The 14,864-nt window shown below is 44.9% G+C and overlaps 1 protein-coding gene across 8 annotated transcripts in view; it reads right to left on the bottom strand.

Moving 5' to 3' along the window:
- ATP6V0A1 (ATPase H+ transporting V0 subunit a1) overlaps positions 1 to 14,623 on the bottom strand; it is a 30,285-nt gene extending 15,662 nt beyond the window's left edge. For 5 of the 8 annotated variants that reach the window (XR_014230407.1, XR_014230409.1, XR_014230410.1 and 2 more), the window contains exons 1-14: positions 14,516 to 14,623; positions 14,161 to 14,302; positions 13,854 to 13,932; positions 13,436 to 13,533; positions 12,754 to 12,882; positions 7,851 to 7,954; positions 6,908 to 7,034; positions 5,502 to 5,584; positions 4,760 to 4,853; positions 3,175 to 3,387; positions 2,301 to 2,451; positions 1,944 to 2,083; positions 977 to 1,134; positions 435 to 525 (exon numbers count right to left, since the gene is read on the bottom strand). Coding sequence is in view for 3 of the 8 variants with exons in the window: in XM_082332091.1 (XP_082188217.1) it covers positions 435 to 525; positions 977 to 1,134; positions 1,944 to 2,083; positions 2,301 to 2,451; positions 3,175 to 3,387; positions 4,760 to 4,853; positions 5,502 to 5,584; positions 6,908 to 7,034; positions 7,851 to 7,954; positions 12,754 to 12,882; positions 13,436 to 13,533; positions 13,854 to 13,932; positions 14,161 to 14,277 (1,584 nt within the window). In the remaining 5 variants the exon portion in view is untranslated. Of the gene's footprint in view, positions 1 to 434; positions 526 to 976; positions 1,135 to 1,943; positions 2,084 to 2,300; positions 2,452 to 3,174; positions 3,388 to 4,759; positions 4,854 to 5,501; positions 5,585 to 6,907; positions 7,035 to 7,850; positions 7,955 to 12,753; positions 12,883 to 13,435; positions 13,534 to 13,853; positions 13,933 to 14,160; positions 14,303 to 14,515 lie in introns of those variants that run through there. The other 3 variants (XR_014230408.1, XM_082332092.1, XR_014230411.1) reach the window with 2 other exon arrangements.
- Between the last annotated feature and the right edge of the window lie 241 nt (positions 14,624 to 14,864).

The raw sequence follows: 14,864 nt of genomic DNA, 5'->3' as shown, positions 1-14,864 counted from the left end.
CAGGCAAGTTTCGCATCAAATATCCTCAGGGGTGTGGGGAGCAGTGTTGTGGATGTAGGCAGCTACAAAGTGACAGGATGACTTGGAAACTTACATTTCCCAGACTGACTGAAAAAGGAGATTAATAACTTTCCCCAAGGTAAAAAAGTAACTTCATAAAGTGATTGGCAAGTCTAACCAGATTTGATGAAAATGCTGCAGGTTAGAAAGGGTGAGGAAGCAGCCTTTAGCGGACCCGAGAACAAGTCTCTCTACCCTGAATCTAGCGTCTCAATAGGAACTGAACTAATTTTATCATTCAGGAGCATTTCCAACAGCGATGAAGAGTTTGCTAAGGGTGTGCACATCTTTCACAGTGAGCTGGACAGGCACTTTTCTTTCTGTTGACACAGAAGATGTTCTTAAAGCACAGCAAAGGAAGGAAAAGCTCTTACCGGGTCAATGCCGAAGGGGTAGGGTCCGCCGAACACCCCTGGAATAGCAGGGTTCAGCTGAAGCAGAGGAGTATTCTCAAGCAAGGCATCTCTGTTTGGGTATAAGTAGATTATACAAGCATTAACACAAGCAACACCGTCCTCTTTCTGCAAAAACTAACAACATTCTTCCCTTGTGAAGGCAAGGAATATCTCAAATTGAGAGAACTTTCAGGTTCCTGGGGGGTCCTAGAGATTTTCCGAACAAATAATAAACCTGTCTCTTGACCTGTTACTCAGTGTCACAAGGAAGAAAGATGCAGAGGACAAGAATCTCGCTATGTCTATGAGGAGAAAGGCGCTAAACTGCATCTTTACAAGTTGTCTGGAAAAAAAAAAGCTGGTTTGAAACTTGATAGATATCACATTTACCCCCCTCTTCCAATTCTACTTGAGCCTGAGTTCAGAAGTTTTTGTTTTCCTGAGCTGGAAGGACAACGGGGCAAGATAAGTCACCTGTGTCTCACTGTCACTCTTTATCTAGTTACCAACTATTTACTCACGACCAATTGCCTTTTGAGAACATCGGCCGGACGCTCCATGATGAGCCAAACATATTAAGAGACTTGGAGAAGCAGTCATTGTAGATGAGGCCTGTGTAAGTGGAGAACAGTCCCATCAGCAGAATGATGTATCGACCACTAAAAACCATGTTGAACATCTAGGATAAAAACCAAAACAAACCAAAAAGAAACAAAGTCCATGAGAACAAGGAAGGTCTCTCATAAAGACGAAACAGTAAGATCAGTCAGTTGCACAACAAACAATAGCGGCCATACGGACTAAAAGCCCAAAGTCTCTCTTTGCCCACGGCAGGGATTAAGGGTGCAAGAGGCAGCACTGCAGAACAGAATCTGCACGCAGAAGCTAAACCGGCAGCGTGCCTGCCCACAGAGAGCCGGGGATTAGCCGGAGAGGATAAACTGCACTGCACGCACTGATGCCAGCCCCCAGCTGCAGCATTAGCTCGGAACTAGGCAGTGCAGACCCTGCTCAGCTTTCTCCATGCTCTGTCCATGTATCTTAACTCTGGTTGACCTCCCGTCAACTGAAGCCCTGAGCAAGCAAAACCCACCTAGATCAGCACATAGGAAGAATCCTGGAGATATGATATACACGTACAGAAATTAGGAGTTTTGCAGTGACTGAACCCCTTTACGACCCAACCAAGTTTTGGGCGATTTGTTTGCAACAGCTTATCTACAACACTTGATAAACAATTTCCTTCAAACAACTGAAAGGAATAATTTCCTATAAACATCTGAAAGGAAAACCAAAGGAACTCACTACGATTACAAAATGATGCTACTCAGTCTGTGGTCTACAAGCTTCTCGCTCTGTCTGTGCGCTTCACAAATTTCAGATGCAAGGAGAAATGGGCATTCTCAACCCAAGGGGGGAAGGGTGTGAGTAAACCAAGCTGCAACTCTTTGTTTTAAACGCAAAGCTCAGCATGCGCTGACACCTTACCTCATTGTCACTCTTCTGTGACAGAATACGACTTTCCCTAACCACCATCCAGACAGCAATCAGAGTCATCAGGATTCCATGGCCAAAATCTCCAAACATCACAGCAAACAGAAACGGGAAGGTAATGATCGTATATGGTGCTGTAGGAGAAAAGATGACACTCCTAGTGCACTGCATTTGAGTAAGCCCAGATTTACTACAGTACAATTTATGCAATTTAGCAATACAGTTCCCAAGCTTCTCCTCTGCTTCTGAAAGGTGTTAAGTACTCTGTTCACACAGGGCAGACACTACAGAGAAACACCATGACTTAAAGATGGAGAGGGTTGTCTTGGACTTTTAGAAGTATGAATTTACCTGGATTTATTTCCCGATATGTTCCAATGCCGTACGCATCAACAATGTTTTGAAAGCCAGAAGTAAACTTGTTAGTTTTGTTGTATGTTGGTGGGGTCTGATTGGTTTGCATCCTGTTTAAAATAGATGGGACAGTGGATCCGCTGTGCTCCTGTTTGGGGGAAAAAAAAAAAAGGAAGGTTAGAAAACCCACCCTCGGAGCACTGGAGGACAGAGTACAACACTACTTTCTCGTTCGCATTTGGAAAACTACAAGCTTGCATTTTTGTAGTCTGCTTGCAGGATGAGAAATCAACCTGCTCGAGTGCAAGTATACTTGAGGAAGGCTGCCAAGTTTCCACTGCTCTCCACTTTGCATAGCAGGAGGAGAAGCACTTGTACTAAGGATGAACATTATCTGATTAGGACAGACAAGAAAACTCATGCAAGAGTTAGTTTCGTTTTTTAAAACAGCAAATGAAAGGCCTTCAAGCCACCCAGCTCTATTATCTGTCTATCTGAGCAGAGGGCGAGCTTGCCAATGCCCTGGAGAGCTCCTTTCAGTAAGTTCCACTGTATCCAAACAGCAGGACTACAAAGCACAGCCAGGTCAACTAAATGTACCAAAGGACTCAAACACAGGAAAATGCCTTACCACTACAGCATTTTCCTGAACTTAAAGCTTTACACAACATAGCTGTTACAAAATTTATCTATAAGCCGTGATTCCTGCATGTTAAATAAACTGTCCTCTGTGAGGACTCATTCAAACAGCCCAAAGGGATGGTTTTCAGAGATCACAGTTCAGAAAAATCAATTAATCCATGCTGTGTTTGCTGACAGTTGCTGGTCTGCTTGAACAGCAGCAGGCAGGAGCAGCACCGCAGTTACTCACAGTGCCTCTCCTGAGAGCAAACTGGATAGAATCGAGGTCAGCAACAGGACACCAGACTTCAGCAATCAAGCACTTCTGCGTCACATCGATATTGCACAGATTCAGGGTATGGTAGATGGCCTTCATCTTGCGTACTTTGATGAACCAGACACGGATATTTTTAGCGGCTGCCTGCAAAACCCTTTGGCGATGATCCTCTGTTTGGTTCAGCACCTTTCATAGAAAAGTAGGATAAAGATGAGGCAAAAATCACTGAGCAAAACTCAAAGCATACAGAAGTGCACAGCCAAACTGGGCTGACCAACGAGACAAGGCTCACCCACCAGAGGATGGATGGATGAGCCCTCTCCCCCATCCCATGCACAAGACCGCCACATGCCTGCAATATACGCTTTAGTCTCCATATTGATTAGTTCCGCTAAAAGGTTTTAAGGCTTCTTTCCAGGGCTACTTTTTGACTACTTCCCTCCTCCAACTCCAAGGTTAGTGGATGTTTCAAACAATGAACTGTTCAGAGATCACAGAGAACATTTTTTCCTCCGCCCAGGTTACAAGAGCAGAGAAGAGTTCTACAAGTGAGGTTTACGTTGCCTTAGGACAACACACAAAGATTACAATGAAAGACTTTTTTACTGAAGGGAAAAGGAGAAAGTGTTTTCTACTGAGGGTGTTTTCCAACTGGAACATATCTGACTCATGCCAAGTCAGATTTCCAGACTGGAAAGTCTTAGACTCAAGGGAAAGCAAGGACACAGGGCACATGCAGCTTTGAATCCTACGAGTTAAATTGCTTCTGAGCTCTTGTCGACTTTAAAAATTGCTAAACAGCAATTGCTAAACAGCTACATTACTCCCAGCTTGAGACAGTTTCTGTATCAAATAAGGAGTCCAAATTCAACCATTTTTCCTTTTGGTTTCTGAACCTTTTCTTATTTTTTTGTCTCAAATCCCTTAAATTTTTCTGCATTATAACATACTGCCTTTCTTCCTTGAAGCGAGCATCAAATATTTCAGAGCTGGCACCCAGTAGATTTGTGTGCTGATTACTTTTTACCAACGCTCAGGCTGCTGCACAAGAGATTAGTTGTAAAGCAGAAGCTCTTCAGGACAGCACAACATGAAAATATGAAGATAGGCAGAAAAAAGAATAGCTAAGTTAAAGTTAGCATTGTTTTCTCAACTTGGAAATAAGTTTAAATGTTTTCAAAGTTGTTGCAGACGAAGCAGGCAATTATACAAGCATGCTTTCAGAGTTGGAAAACACAGTATCTCCTTACACATGCATATTCCTCTCTGCTCCCTGGCATGCAGTTCTCTGTTGATGCTGTACATACATGTATATAATTAACTGCTTAGCCCTCCAGAAAGATCAAATCACCCCACCATCCTAAACCCTGACAAAGAAAACAACTGAGCAGAGTCTCCAAACATCTTTCTTGCCCTGCTGAGCTGCTGGTCTCAAGCTATCTGGAGCTGAAAATATGGCCATCTAATAGGGCCACAAATTCTCCTGTTTTGACAGGATCCAAACATCTTTTCAACTATATTATCAAGGAAAAAAGGGCATTGACCCCAGTTATTTTACCATCTGAAGATCATCAATTCTGGTATTGACACCAGAAGCCATTTCCTTCCGCTCCTGCGGTGTTTCTGGGCATGGGTAGAGGGAGGCACGGAATCTGAAAGACATGCAAGCCACCTTAGTAACAAAGATGGGAAGAAGATAAACCAGTCAGGGAAACAGATGGCTGAACACAGAAGTAAAGCAAGAAGCACCTTAAGAGAAGTTTCTGATCAGCAAAGACTGCCAAGCAGAGTTTCAGTCTTTAAATCAAATGGGAACAGAAGCTTGCTTTAGGCCAAAACAGAAGTTGAATGCTTAAGAAAATGGAAGTGGGAGAAAATCCTCCGTTCCCTGTACTGACAGTGGCTCAAAGGCACTGTCACGAAGGTGATTAGCCATCCCAGTTCAGGGTGCTGCTATCACGCCAATGCAGCTGCTGCTAGAAGCAGTCACTGTTGGTCTCCCCTGCGAGAATATCGCCCGCTGACATCCCCCTAGGTCCGTCCGAGAGTTCAGCACTTGAACTCCCTTGGTTTTAGGCATTCTCTAGCAAAGCAGTCACCTACTTTGAGCATTACAGGCTTGGGGAGTGGCTAGTTTGACTGTAAAATATGTTTCAGCTACTTATGCTACCTTTTATTTGCTGTCAAAATATGCAGTCCTACAGTCATTGTGAAATAAGGAGTTGAAAAGTATTGATATTAACTTATGTCAATGTGTTTCACATATTTGAGAGAGCTGCCCAGCTGTAAGACTTTCATACCCTTCACATATCTTCTTGACTCTGTTCTTCAGCTGGTCACCTTGGAAAAAGATGATAAACACAGACTTGTGCACATAATCCCCCTAGAACAGAAGAAAGAGTGCACTGTAAGAGCTCAGCTATTTACAGAAATGAGCATTATAGCAAATTACAACAGAGTCCTACTTCTCCTTCCTCTGAATCTGCACATATAGGGCTCATATCTGCACAGCGAGTCAAAAACATACCTTAACAACACCGGAACAGTCACAGGGAAAGCAATTTTCTTAGCCTCAGTGTAGAATGCCTCTACTGTACTTGTGTTTACTGAAGCAAAATGTTCTAGATTATCTATTATCTAGTCTATGTAATACAATAAACAGGAAAACCTGGGAAGATCTCCAAAAGAAGAGAGCTGCGATGAAATATTTATCAGCACTTACTGCAGTCAGCTCACCTACAGAATCAAGCAAAAAGCTAAAGAGTGAATGGAAATAAGACGAAGCAGAGTTTAACAACTGTGACTCTCCAGGGAAGCCAACGGCACATTCTTTGTACAGCTGTTTTCATGTTGGTAGCCAGGTCCCCTTTCCTGCATTTGTTGACAAGTTATTGTTCTACCTTACTTAGGAAATTTTAACATAATGTTTCAAGAATAATTACATTAGGTGTAACCTCGATTTAAGGAAGTGTTGCACAATAAGAACAAAGTCTCTCCTAGCAGACAGATAATTCAACGGGTCAACTACCAGCAGTTGGTGGGACAAGAGAACAAGCCAGCCTTACACGAGAAACAAAAGAGGCAGTTACTGAGTTTCAACTCTTCTGTCTTTGTTCCAGGGCAGCCTAGATACAGCCTTTCTTTCTACTGGTTAACAGCAAGAGTTCCCGAAGTTTGGGCATTGTCCGTTGATTTCAGCAAAGAGGACACCGAATGTAGAAACAGGCCCAATCACGACATTTACTATTCATATTTGTAATAAAGCCAACAATTCTCAGGTGGATGTTTAAATTACTGCTTAGCAAATTAAGAAAAACGAAAGGTCCAAGTTCAATGAGCTACAGATGTCACACTGCTAATGTCCAAAGCAGCCTCTTTCAAGGAGGATTACCTCTTATTCAGAGCTGCAAACAGGAGTTGCGCTTGTAGTTTGTGCCAGACAAGCAACTATGCCCTGCTGCAGTCCAAGTTTTGAGTTGTTTTTCCCCTTTCAACAGCACTCACCATCCATTCTGCTATTTTTGTTTTAATAAAACAGGAAAACGTTTGTCACTAAGGCCTCAGAGGCTGCAAGTAGGTACTGCGAAGGGACACAACACAAACGTTTGCCTGCGTGGAGCTCATTGAGGGATAGAGGCTTAGATCTACAAACAAATCCTTTTACACATCTGAGACTTTCGCTCCCGTAAACAATAGTTCCTTTTACCGTTACGGGATCCTCCAGGGGGTTTTCAATTTCTGCTTGACGCAGGAATACGTTCCCTCGGCACACTCGCCACAGCATGCGCTCAAACATGGGGATTCGCTCACGGTTGATCACACCAGCCACAAACCTGCAAAGGGGACAACATAAATCTAAGTTCTGCACCTAAAAGAATACAGAGCCTAACACCCAAACCACTGATGGCAGCTGGAGTTCAGCATCAGATCGAAAACTACAAAATCTTGTTTTGAAATTAGTTCTTCAAGCAAAATGGAAGGTCCTCTAAACACAGAGATGAAAACACAACAAAACCAACTGCACTACAGCACAGGCTATGCCTTTTAACGGAACGAAATCATCTATTAAAAAAAATCACTGGTTAAAGGAGAAACAAATGCATTTAGACATACAGTTTCTATGCCTGCTAGTCTTCATTTCAATAGGTTCCTGGTACATTACATTGCAGGGATTATAGCAGTCACGGCTACCACTGACTATGTTCTAGGCATGCGCTTCAGCAGACGTCACTGGCTCAAACCCCTGCATCCAGATAAGAATCACACACGTACGAAGACAGCCTGGAAGCAGCTAATAAAGAGCACAGAGAACGATACAGATTTTTCAGAGTATTACGTGCCCACAGTAGTTACTAGTTTCAACAGAACTGCGAGAGCTCAGAATGTCTGAAAAAGCAACCAGAACAGATTTATCAAGGAACAAACCAGTAGAATTTTTTGTGCAGAGAGAAATGTGTGAAGCACAAATATGAACTGGGAAGTTAATGTACATAGGACAAGAACAGAGACCAACAGCTAGTTTTAGACCAGCCTTCATCTGCTTGATGGGCCAGTCTGGAAAGTTCCACTGGAATCGCTCCTGATTCCACAGGCTGAACGTAAGTCAGCAATCCTAAAGCCGGATACAAGAAAGCACAAATTGCCATTACCCGAGTCGTAGCGGGGCACCTCTTCCCATCTCGCTTGGTTCCAGGAGTGAAGAGGATTCCTCCAACAGGTCTGGATCCGCCATCTGCTGATGATGCAATTCAGCCTGAATTCACAAATCAATTAATATCTAATGAAACTAGTTAGTGGCATGCAGGGAACGAGGAACCAGGAGATAGTTCGGGGAGACAAAAAAAGAATAAAAAAGAAAAAGAAAGAACAAACATAAGACAGCGGAAAGAGGAACTAGATGATAGAGAAGACAGCAAGAATCACACAAGGAAGGAGAAAAACAAGAGGAAAAGTGGAATGGCTCAGCAAAGCTTCCATACAAGAACGGTCTGAAGATTGCTGCAACAGAACAAAGGGGTGTGGGACATATAAGTCTGAAGAGAGGCAGAATTGAAAAAATTTATCAAGTTTTAAATACAAGTGATGTTCCCAAGAAGCATTTTTTAATGGCACAAAACAGTGACACACTTTACTCTCATCTTTCCCTAGATCTTAAATGGAGAAGAATGTGAAGGGAGATGCTGATTGCCTCTTGCGCTACTTGTGCATTTTCTGCATATTAAAGATGCAAAAGGTGGTTCCAAGAGGTGCCTGGGAAATCGTACTTGCATGTAAAGTAGCCTGGGAGTCTTGTGCTGCGCAACAGGAAGAAAGACGCTCAGGTAAGTCTGCCACAGCCAGCTTACCTGACCTCGGGGCAGCTTGCAGCGTCACCAGGTTGGAACCCTACAACCGGTTATGCAAGACCTGCGTATCCTATACCCGTCAGCCTCCTGCCGTACTCCAAAGCAAAGGCAACGCCGCAGTCGTTCTGGAATTACGTGACGATAGTTTGAGTGATTCCACGTTACTTGCCACATCGGCGTAGATACAGGGTCAGAATCAGTTACAAAACCTGGAAGTACTGGATCGTAATTTTCTTTACTGGCTTTACAAAGTTCTCCCTCCACACACAATATTTCCAGCTTAAAACCACGCTTACTGATTAAATCTATTAATTATTCAAGATATTTATCCTTATTCACTATATTTATTATTGCCAGACTCATGAGATGCATTGCTTAGGGCGGTCTGACAATGCCACTCATTTTTTGCCTAGCCAGGCATTAAAACAGGACGCGGATTTACACTGTCCCTCACCGCAGCTAGTTTGCAGGCTAAAGTTCTTGGGAACACAGCTTGTAAGTGTCAGCACTTCAAGTCAGGAAGGATGCTCAAATCCTTCCTTCAGCCCCGCGCCACAGTTATTTCCACCTCTGCAGCTTATATAATGAAATGACCAAAATTACAGCTCCTTAGCACGGAGGCCAAACTCTACCCCCCGTGGTAGACGGGAGGTCGCCCCACACAGCGTCCAGGGCGCTTGCCAAAAGACACTTGAAGGTAGAGTTGGACCCTAAACATGTAAAACGCATGCACACATACAGCGCAGCCTTGCAAAAGTATATAGCAAGTTTAATGACTCAGTCATAGTTTCTTTATTTGTGCAATAGTTGCGTCATAATTTTAGTGAAAAACTCTACAACGTCTCACTTGCACGTCAAATAGAAGTATTTACCATATACAAGAAAAGTTTTTGCAAGGCTGACATCAAATGCGGCTCAATTGCTTGGACACACACTTGCTTTAGCTTACGGATGTTACAAAAGTAAGGGAGCCCTTAATTTAGTTTGGAAAGCCAAGATGAAGAATTTCTGATCCTTTCAACTTTAAGGCAACTTGTTGCAACATCAAAAACTGAATGTAAATTTTGCTTCATAGAGTACACAACCAAAATAAGAAAGTTTGGTACCCCAAAACAAAACACACAGACCAAACATACCAGTGATCATTTGATATCGAGATTTCAGGATGTTGAAAAACAATAAGATAAAGTTACAATTTTAAGAGGCTTGTATTGTATTTATTGGTAATCAGGATAGTCTCTGTGATAATTTTTGTGAGGTGCCCCACATTTTAGCATATGAAAAATAAAAAAAGAAGGCTAGCACACGTGAAAACTTTGGATCCGCCTCACTTGAGAGAGTAGTTCTCATAAATGTCTAATATTACCTCTGACCCTTTTGGGCTATGCGTCCTTTATTCAGGACGCTGTACAAAACAAAGACAAGTCCTGCTTAGAGGGGCTGAAATTACAAAACAAAGCATCTTAGAATAAATTTGGATTAGACCAGTTTTACTAAACAAGAACTTTCTTGCACAAGGATTATTTGCATAACAAAACCCTGTGTTCTTTAAATTAATCTCGCAACTACTTTGATGATGACACCCCTTCTAGAAAGGAAACGGCATAGCAACGTCAGCTCTGGCTCTGGAAGGTACCTCAAGCAGCGTTATAAGCTCGAACAGAAATAAAAAACCTGAGAGACTACGCGGAAATGAGAGAGCTATGCAGCTACAATGCAAAAACCCAAGACTCTAGGAAATTTACTTTGAATAAGAGTTTTCACCAGCAGTGAGTGAAATATCCAAGTTATTGTGAAGTATTTTTTACTACATCAGATCGTTCAGGATTGGAAAAACCCAAGCATTTGCACGTCAGTAATCAGAATGCAGATCTTTCATTATTAAACATTTTTAAATCGCTTATTGTTCACCCAGATCAGCACCTTTAATCTCAAGGCCCGAAAAAAAGGTTCATTTTCCCTACTCTTGATTAGAGTTCTGCTCTGTAACGGCTCTGGATCACTACACACAACGCCATACAATTCAAGCCCCTTCCAGTTCACGAACAAAACAAAAATCAATTTTCACAAGAACTAAAAAGGATCCATTTCACCATCTAACGTGTTAATCCAGAGCCCAGACAGAAATGACAGATGCAAAACAAACAGAAAAAAGCAGATGGCGAAAAGAGTTAGGGGAAAGAGAGAAAGGGGACTGCATGCCATTAACCATTACTTTTCCAGTCTTCTTTTACGCTCACACTCTAGGCAAAACTTTCAGAGAAATCTCTCCAGCTCATACTGTTCTTCATAAGCAAAGACAAGAAGACTGAGAAAAGGAGCATAATCGTCAACATGGTATGTTGAAACAAGAAATGGCTACTTTGACTAGAACGGTCGCATGAAGAACAAGCGAAAAAATTTTGCCGTCCTCCCTCCCCCCGTGCACAACCTCCAGCGAGCAGAGCAAACGCCCAGCATGAAGTACTTTGGGTAGTAAGCCATTTCTTGTGCAACTTAGTACTATGAATAACACAATCTTAATTATAAGTTACTGAAGTCTTCAAGTGTTGAAGGCACTGTGCAAATGAGAGCATGAAGAAATGAAGCGCTCGCTGCCCTGGATAATAAGCAGGCTGCACAGGCTCCAAAGTCCTGGTCTCGCCAGGACCTCGCACGCACAGCTGTTTGCTGTTTGCTGTTTACAGCGCAAATTGAAACAGTTTTACATTTTCAACAGTTATGTTTTACTGAACTTCACACACCAGGTGTTCAGTTTGTTTTTACAAATAGTGGTCCGTTTAACTTGTTGTATTTTGTTTTATTATTACAGAAAACAGTTATCAAACAGGAGCAGGAACGTATCTAAACTTTCTGTGGCCAGCTCTTTTAAGTCTGACATAAGTTCCCTTTTGTGGGTGAGCTGACGTAGACTGTTTCAGTAGAAAATTTATTTTGGTCTTTAAATTTAGCATGATCATACTGTACTTGAAGAAAAGCAGCAGGCAGCTCTCACCAGAGAGGACAGTAATTAATAAAAAAGCACACAGCACTAGTTGCACTTGGTTTTACTCAGTCCTCAGTTAGAAGGGGCAGGCAGTGGCACCTTAATGCAGCTAAGTCACAGATTATCAGGTTAACGCTGTTGCTCCAAGGAGACCCAGCAACCCGTATGTGAACATTCAACACTCAAAGACGAGGTTTTTTGCACTGAAACCAACCCCACAACCAACCAACCGATCAGGCTAGCGGCAGTATCTGTCAGCAGCGACTAAGACTTGTGTTGGCACAGGAAGATCCTGTGCCAAAAAACCAAACCCAAACCGTTAGATAAAGGGTCTGAAGTTTGCAGCAGCCCAGCTCTACTTGATCCCAGCCTTCGTAAAGGCCAGAAGCCATATCCGTTAAGAACTCTTTGATCAAATCCTTGGATTAGAGGAAACAGGGCACGGACTCAGCGTGTCCTTACCGTTCTAAAAAACATACAGGGGCTCTTTGAGAAAACTCCCTAGACTTTGAGATACTCAACCCTTACAACGAAGGATTACGTCTTCTCCCACGCAGGCTTTACATCTGCATCATGACTGATGTCAGAGAAGCTCTTCGCAGCTCCAGTGAAAGAGCTGCCAGTTTCTGGCCTAGCTGGTATTTGACAAAATGCTGAAGATTTTAAATGGCAGCTTTGCTCCAGAACTTATCTCTGAAAACCTTAGGGTTTGATCAAAGGCTCAATCAATTAATTAAATAAATAATCTATTACTTCAGTGGACCTTGTATTATGACCTTAATGAGTAATCTCCATATAACATTTCAAAGGCTGAAGAGAAATTCAGCTTGATTGTAATTCCTCGGTGCAAGCGAGGCATGACTCTTTATCTGCCTATGTACCAAAGAAACTCTTACCCACTGAAGGAAGTGCTCACTGTAGCACCGTGTTTTTGGTCTGCTGATGTGCTTTAAAAACTACCAGCATCTTAATTATTTTACACAATTTTTAGACAAACCATTGCTTAACTAAAAAAAAAACAACCAAAAAACATCGTAAGTGATGGGTAGCTATGCATACTGCATGAAAAATGGAAAGTAATTCAAGAAGCTTTCTTAAACAAAGCATAAAAATGACCCCACTGTCCAAAACAGCAACTAAAAATATATTTGAGAATAAAAATGATAACTTGTGGGAGAAGAAACAGCTGCCCAAGTGTTAACCCGCCCCTGGTATTCTGACCTCATCAAAAAATTGCTGAGTTTTACGCAGTATAAATTTTAATTCCGTCAGCTCCAAGAAGTTTCTCTTCAGAGCTTCCTGGTTTGTGTTGATTTCTTTAAGCTCATTTTCAATTTTCTCAAAGTTTGCCTGCAAGATGGGAAAAGAAGAAGAAAGAAAAAGGACTTAAGGGAGTGCTGTTAAGTCTATTAAAACAAGAAAGCAGGCAAGATGCTTTATGCTCCCACGCGATTTGCATACAATTACAGATGTGTCTCCAGTCTGCTATGGCACACAGATCCAGATGTGTGACATTCTCTTTGGGCAATTTGAAACTTTTCATACTCAGCCAATCTTTTACAGACTGGATTTATACAGTGTTCCTCGAAAACCCCCAGGGACTTTATAACAGACCTGCCGTAAACCATGCAGTTCCAACAGTTTTTCACTCATTCAAATGGGTGGCCTTTCTGTTAAGTACTTTCACTTCTAAGTGTATTCGGATAAATGCACAAGCAAAACAACGCTTGTGAATCAGAATCGACCTGACGTGAGCCAGCAGAGCTCGCATTTCAAGTGACAGCCGGGGACTACGGTTAACGCACCTTTGCCACTAAATTCAACGGGTATCTACCAATGGAGATAATTTCCCCTGTTTCCCTCTAGAGTCAAACACCACTTGAGTCTCAACACACATCATTACCTCCAAGTCAATCATGTCACGTGGGAAAGGCACCTCCGGGTTCTCACCAGTGTCCATGATAGGAATGTTTGCTTTTTTAATCTCCTTCTCGACAAACCCTGGAGAGACAACACCGTTAATGTTAACTAAAAAGATCCTTCAATGTCAAACTGTCACCACAACCTCCACCCAGCCCCATTAGCAGCTGCGAATTCCTTCGCCTCCTGTTCCAAGATCCTCTTATTCAGTTAAAGCCATCTTTCACGCAGGAAGCGAATCCCTGGAGGCAGCCAGAGCAGCCGATACAGAGAAGACAGGCAGCCTTCACCTCTCCGGCCGGCACTCTGCTCTCTAACGCTGCCTCGCAGGTGCAGCCTGCGGTGATTTTCTCCTGTAAAAGCTACGGGGTTAGAGCCACGGCAAACCCAGAGACACGCACTTAGCTTTCGGTCCATTTCTTCACACCTCCTGACCTCATTCACGAATTTACGCTGGAACACGTTCACGTCGGGGTTCAGCTGCGGAGAGAGAGAGGCCTTTCCTCAGCGACCCCCCCCGCACAGCCGCGGCCGAGGCCAGCGGGGCCCGAGCCCCCCCGGCAGCGAGGGGCGGGGGTCCGCGGGCCCCCCCTCGCCTTCTGCTGGCGGCGGCCGCCGCGGCGGGCCCGGGCCCGGGGGTGCCGCCGGCAGCAGCCGCCGCCGCCCCGGGGCCCCGGGGCGCTGCCGGAGGGGGCGGCGGGCACTCACGTCGCGGAACTGGACCTTCCCCAGCTCGCCCAGCTCGCTGACACAGCAGTACGCGGCCTCGGACTGGAGGAAGAGCTGGGCCAGGGTCATCTCCTCGCTGCGGAACAGCTCCCCCATGGCGGCGCCGCCCGCGCCGCGGTCTCTGAGGAGAAGAACGGGCCGTGAGAACGGGGCGCGGGACCGGGCCGCCGCCGGGGCCTCCCCGCCGCCGGGGCCTCCCCGCCGCCGCCGCCCCCCCACGGCCCCGGCGCCAGCTGCCAGGCGGGAGAGCGGCGGCCCCGGCGGGCCCCATCCCCGCCACGTGACGTCACGCTATGCCACGCTATGCTATGCTATGCTATGTGTGTTACGTTACCTGCCGCAGCCCCCGCGCAGACCGGACCCGCAGCGGCCGCCGTCAGCTGATCCGCGGCGGCTCCCGTCCCTGACGTCACCGCGCGCGCGGGGCGGTGTCACGTCTCCTAGCGACGGCGCGCCTCGACCGGGCCCGCACCGGAAGTGACGGCACGGGGCGGGGCGGGGCGGGGCGGGGCCTGCTCTGTCAGCCGGCGCCCGGCCCCAGCGAGCCTGCGCCGTGTCCTCTCCTTCGCAGGGGCTGGTGACGTCACCCTGACGCCATCGGTGACGCCGGCAGCGACGTCATTGGCAGCGTGGCCGAGGCGCGAGGGCGCGGCCTGCCCTCGCCGGCGGGGCCCGGTCCTCGT

The sequence above is a fragment of the Platalea leucorodia genome (genome assembly GCF_965183815.1).
Source record: "Platalea leucorodia genome assembly, chromosome: 22".
Lineage (NCBI taxonomy): Eukaryota > Metazoa > Chordata > Aves > Pelecaniformes > Threskiornithidae > Platalea > Platalea leucorodia.
Note: the sequence above shows the minus strand (reverse complement) of the source record. Positions and strands in the feature narration are given on the sequence as shown.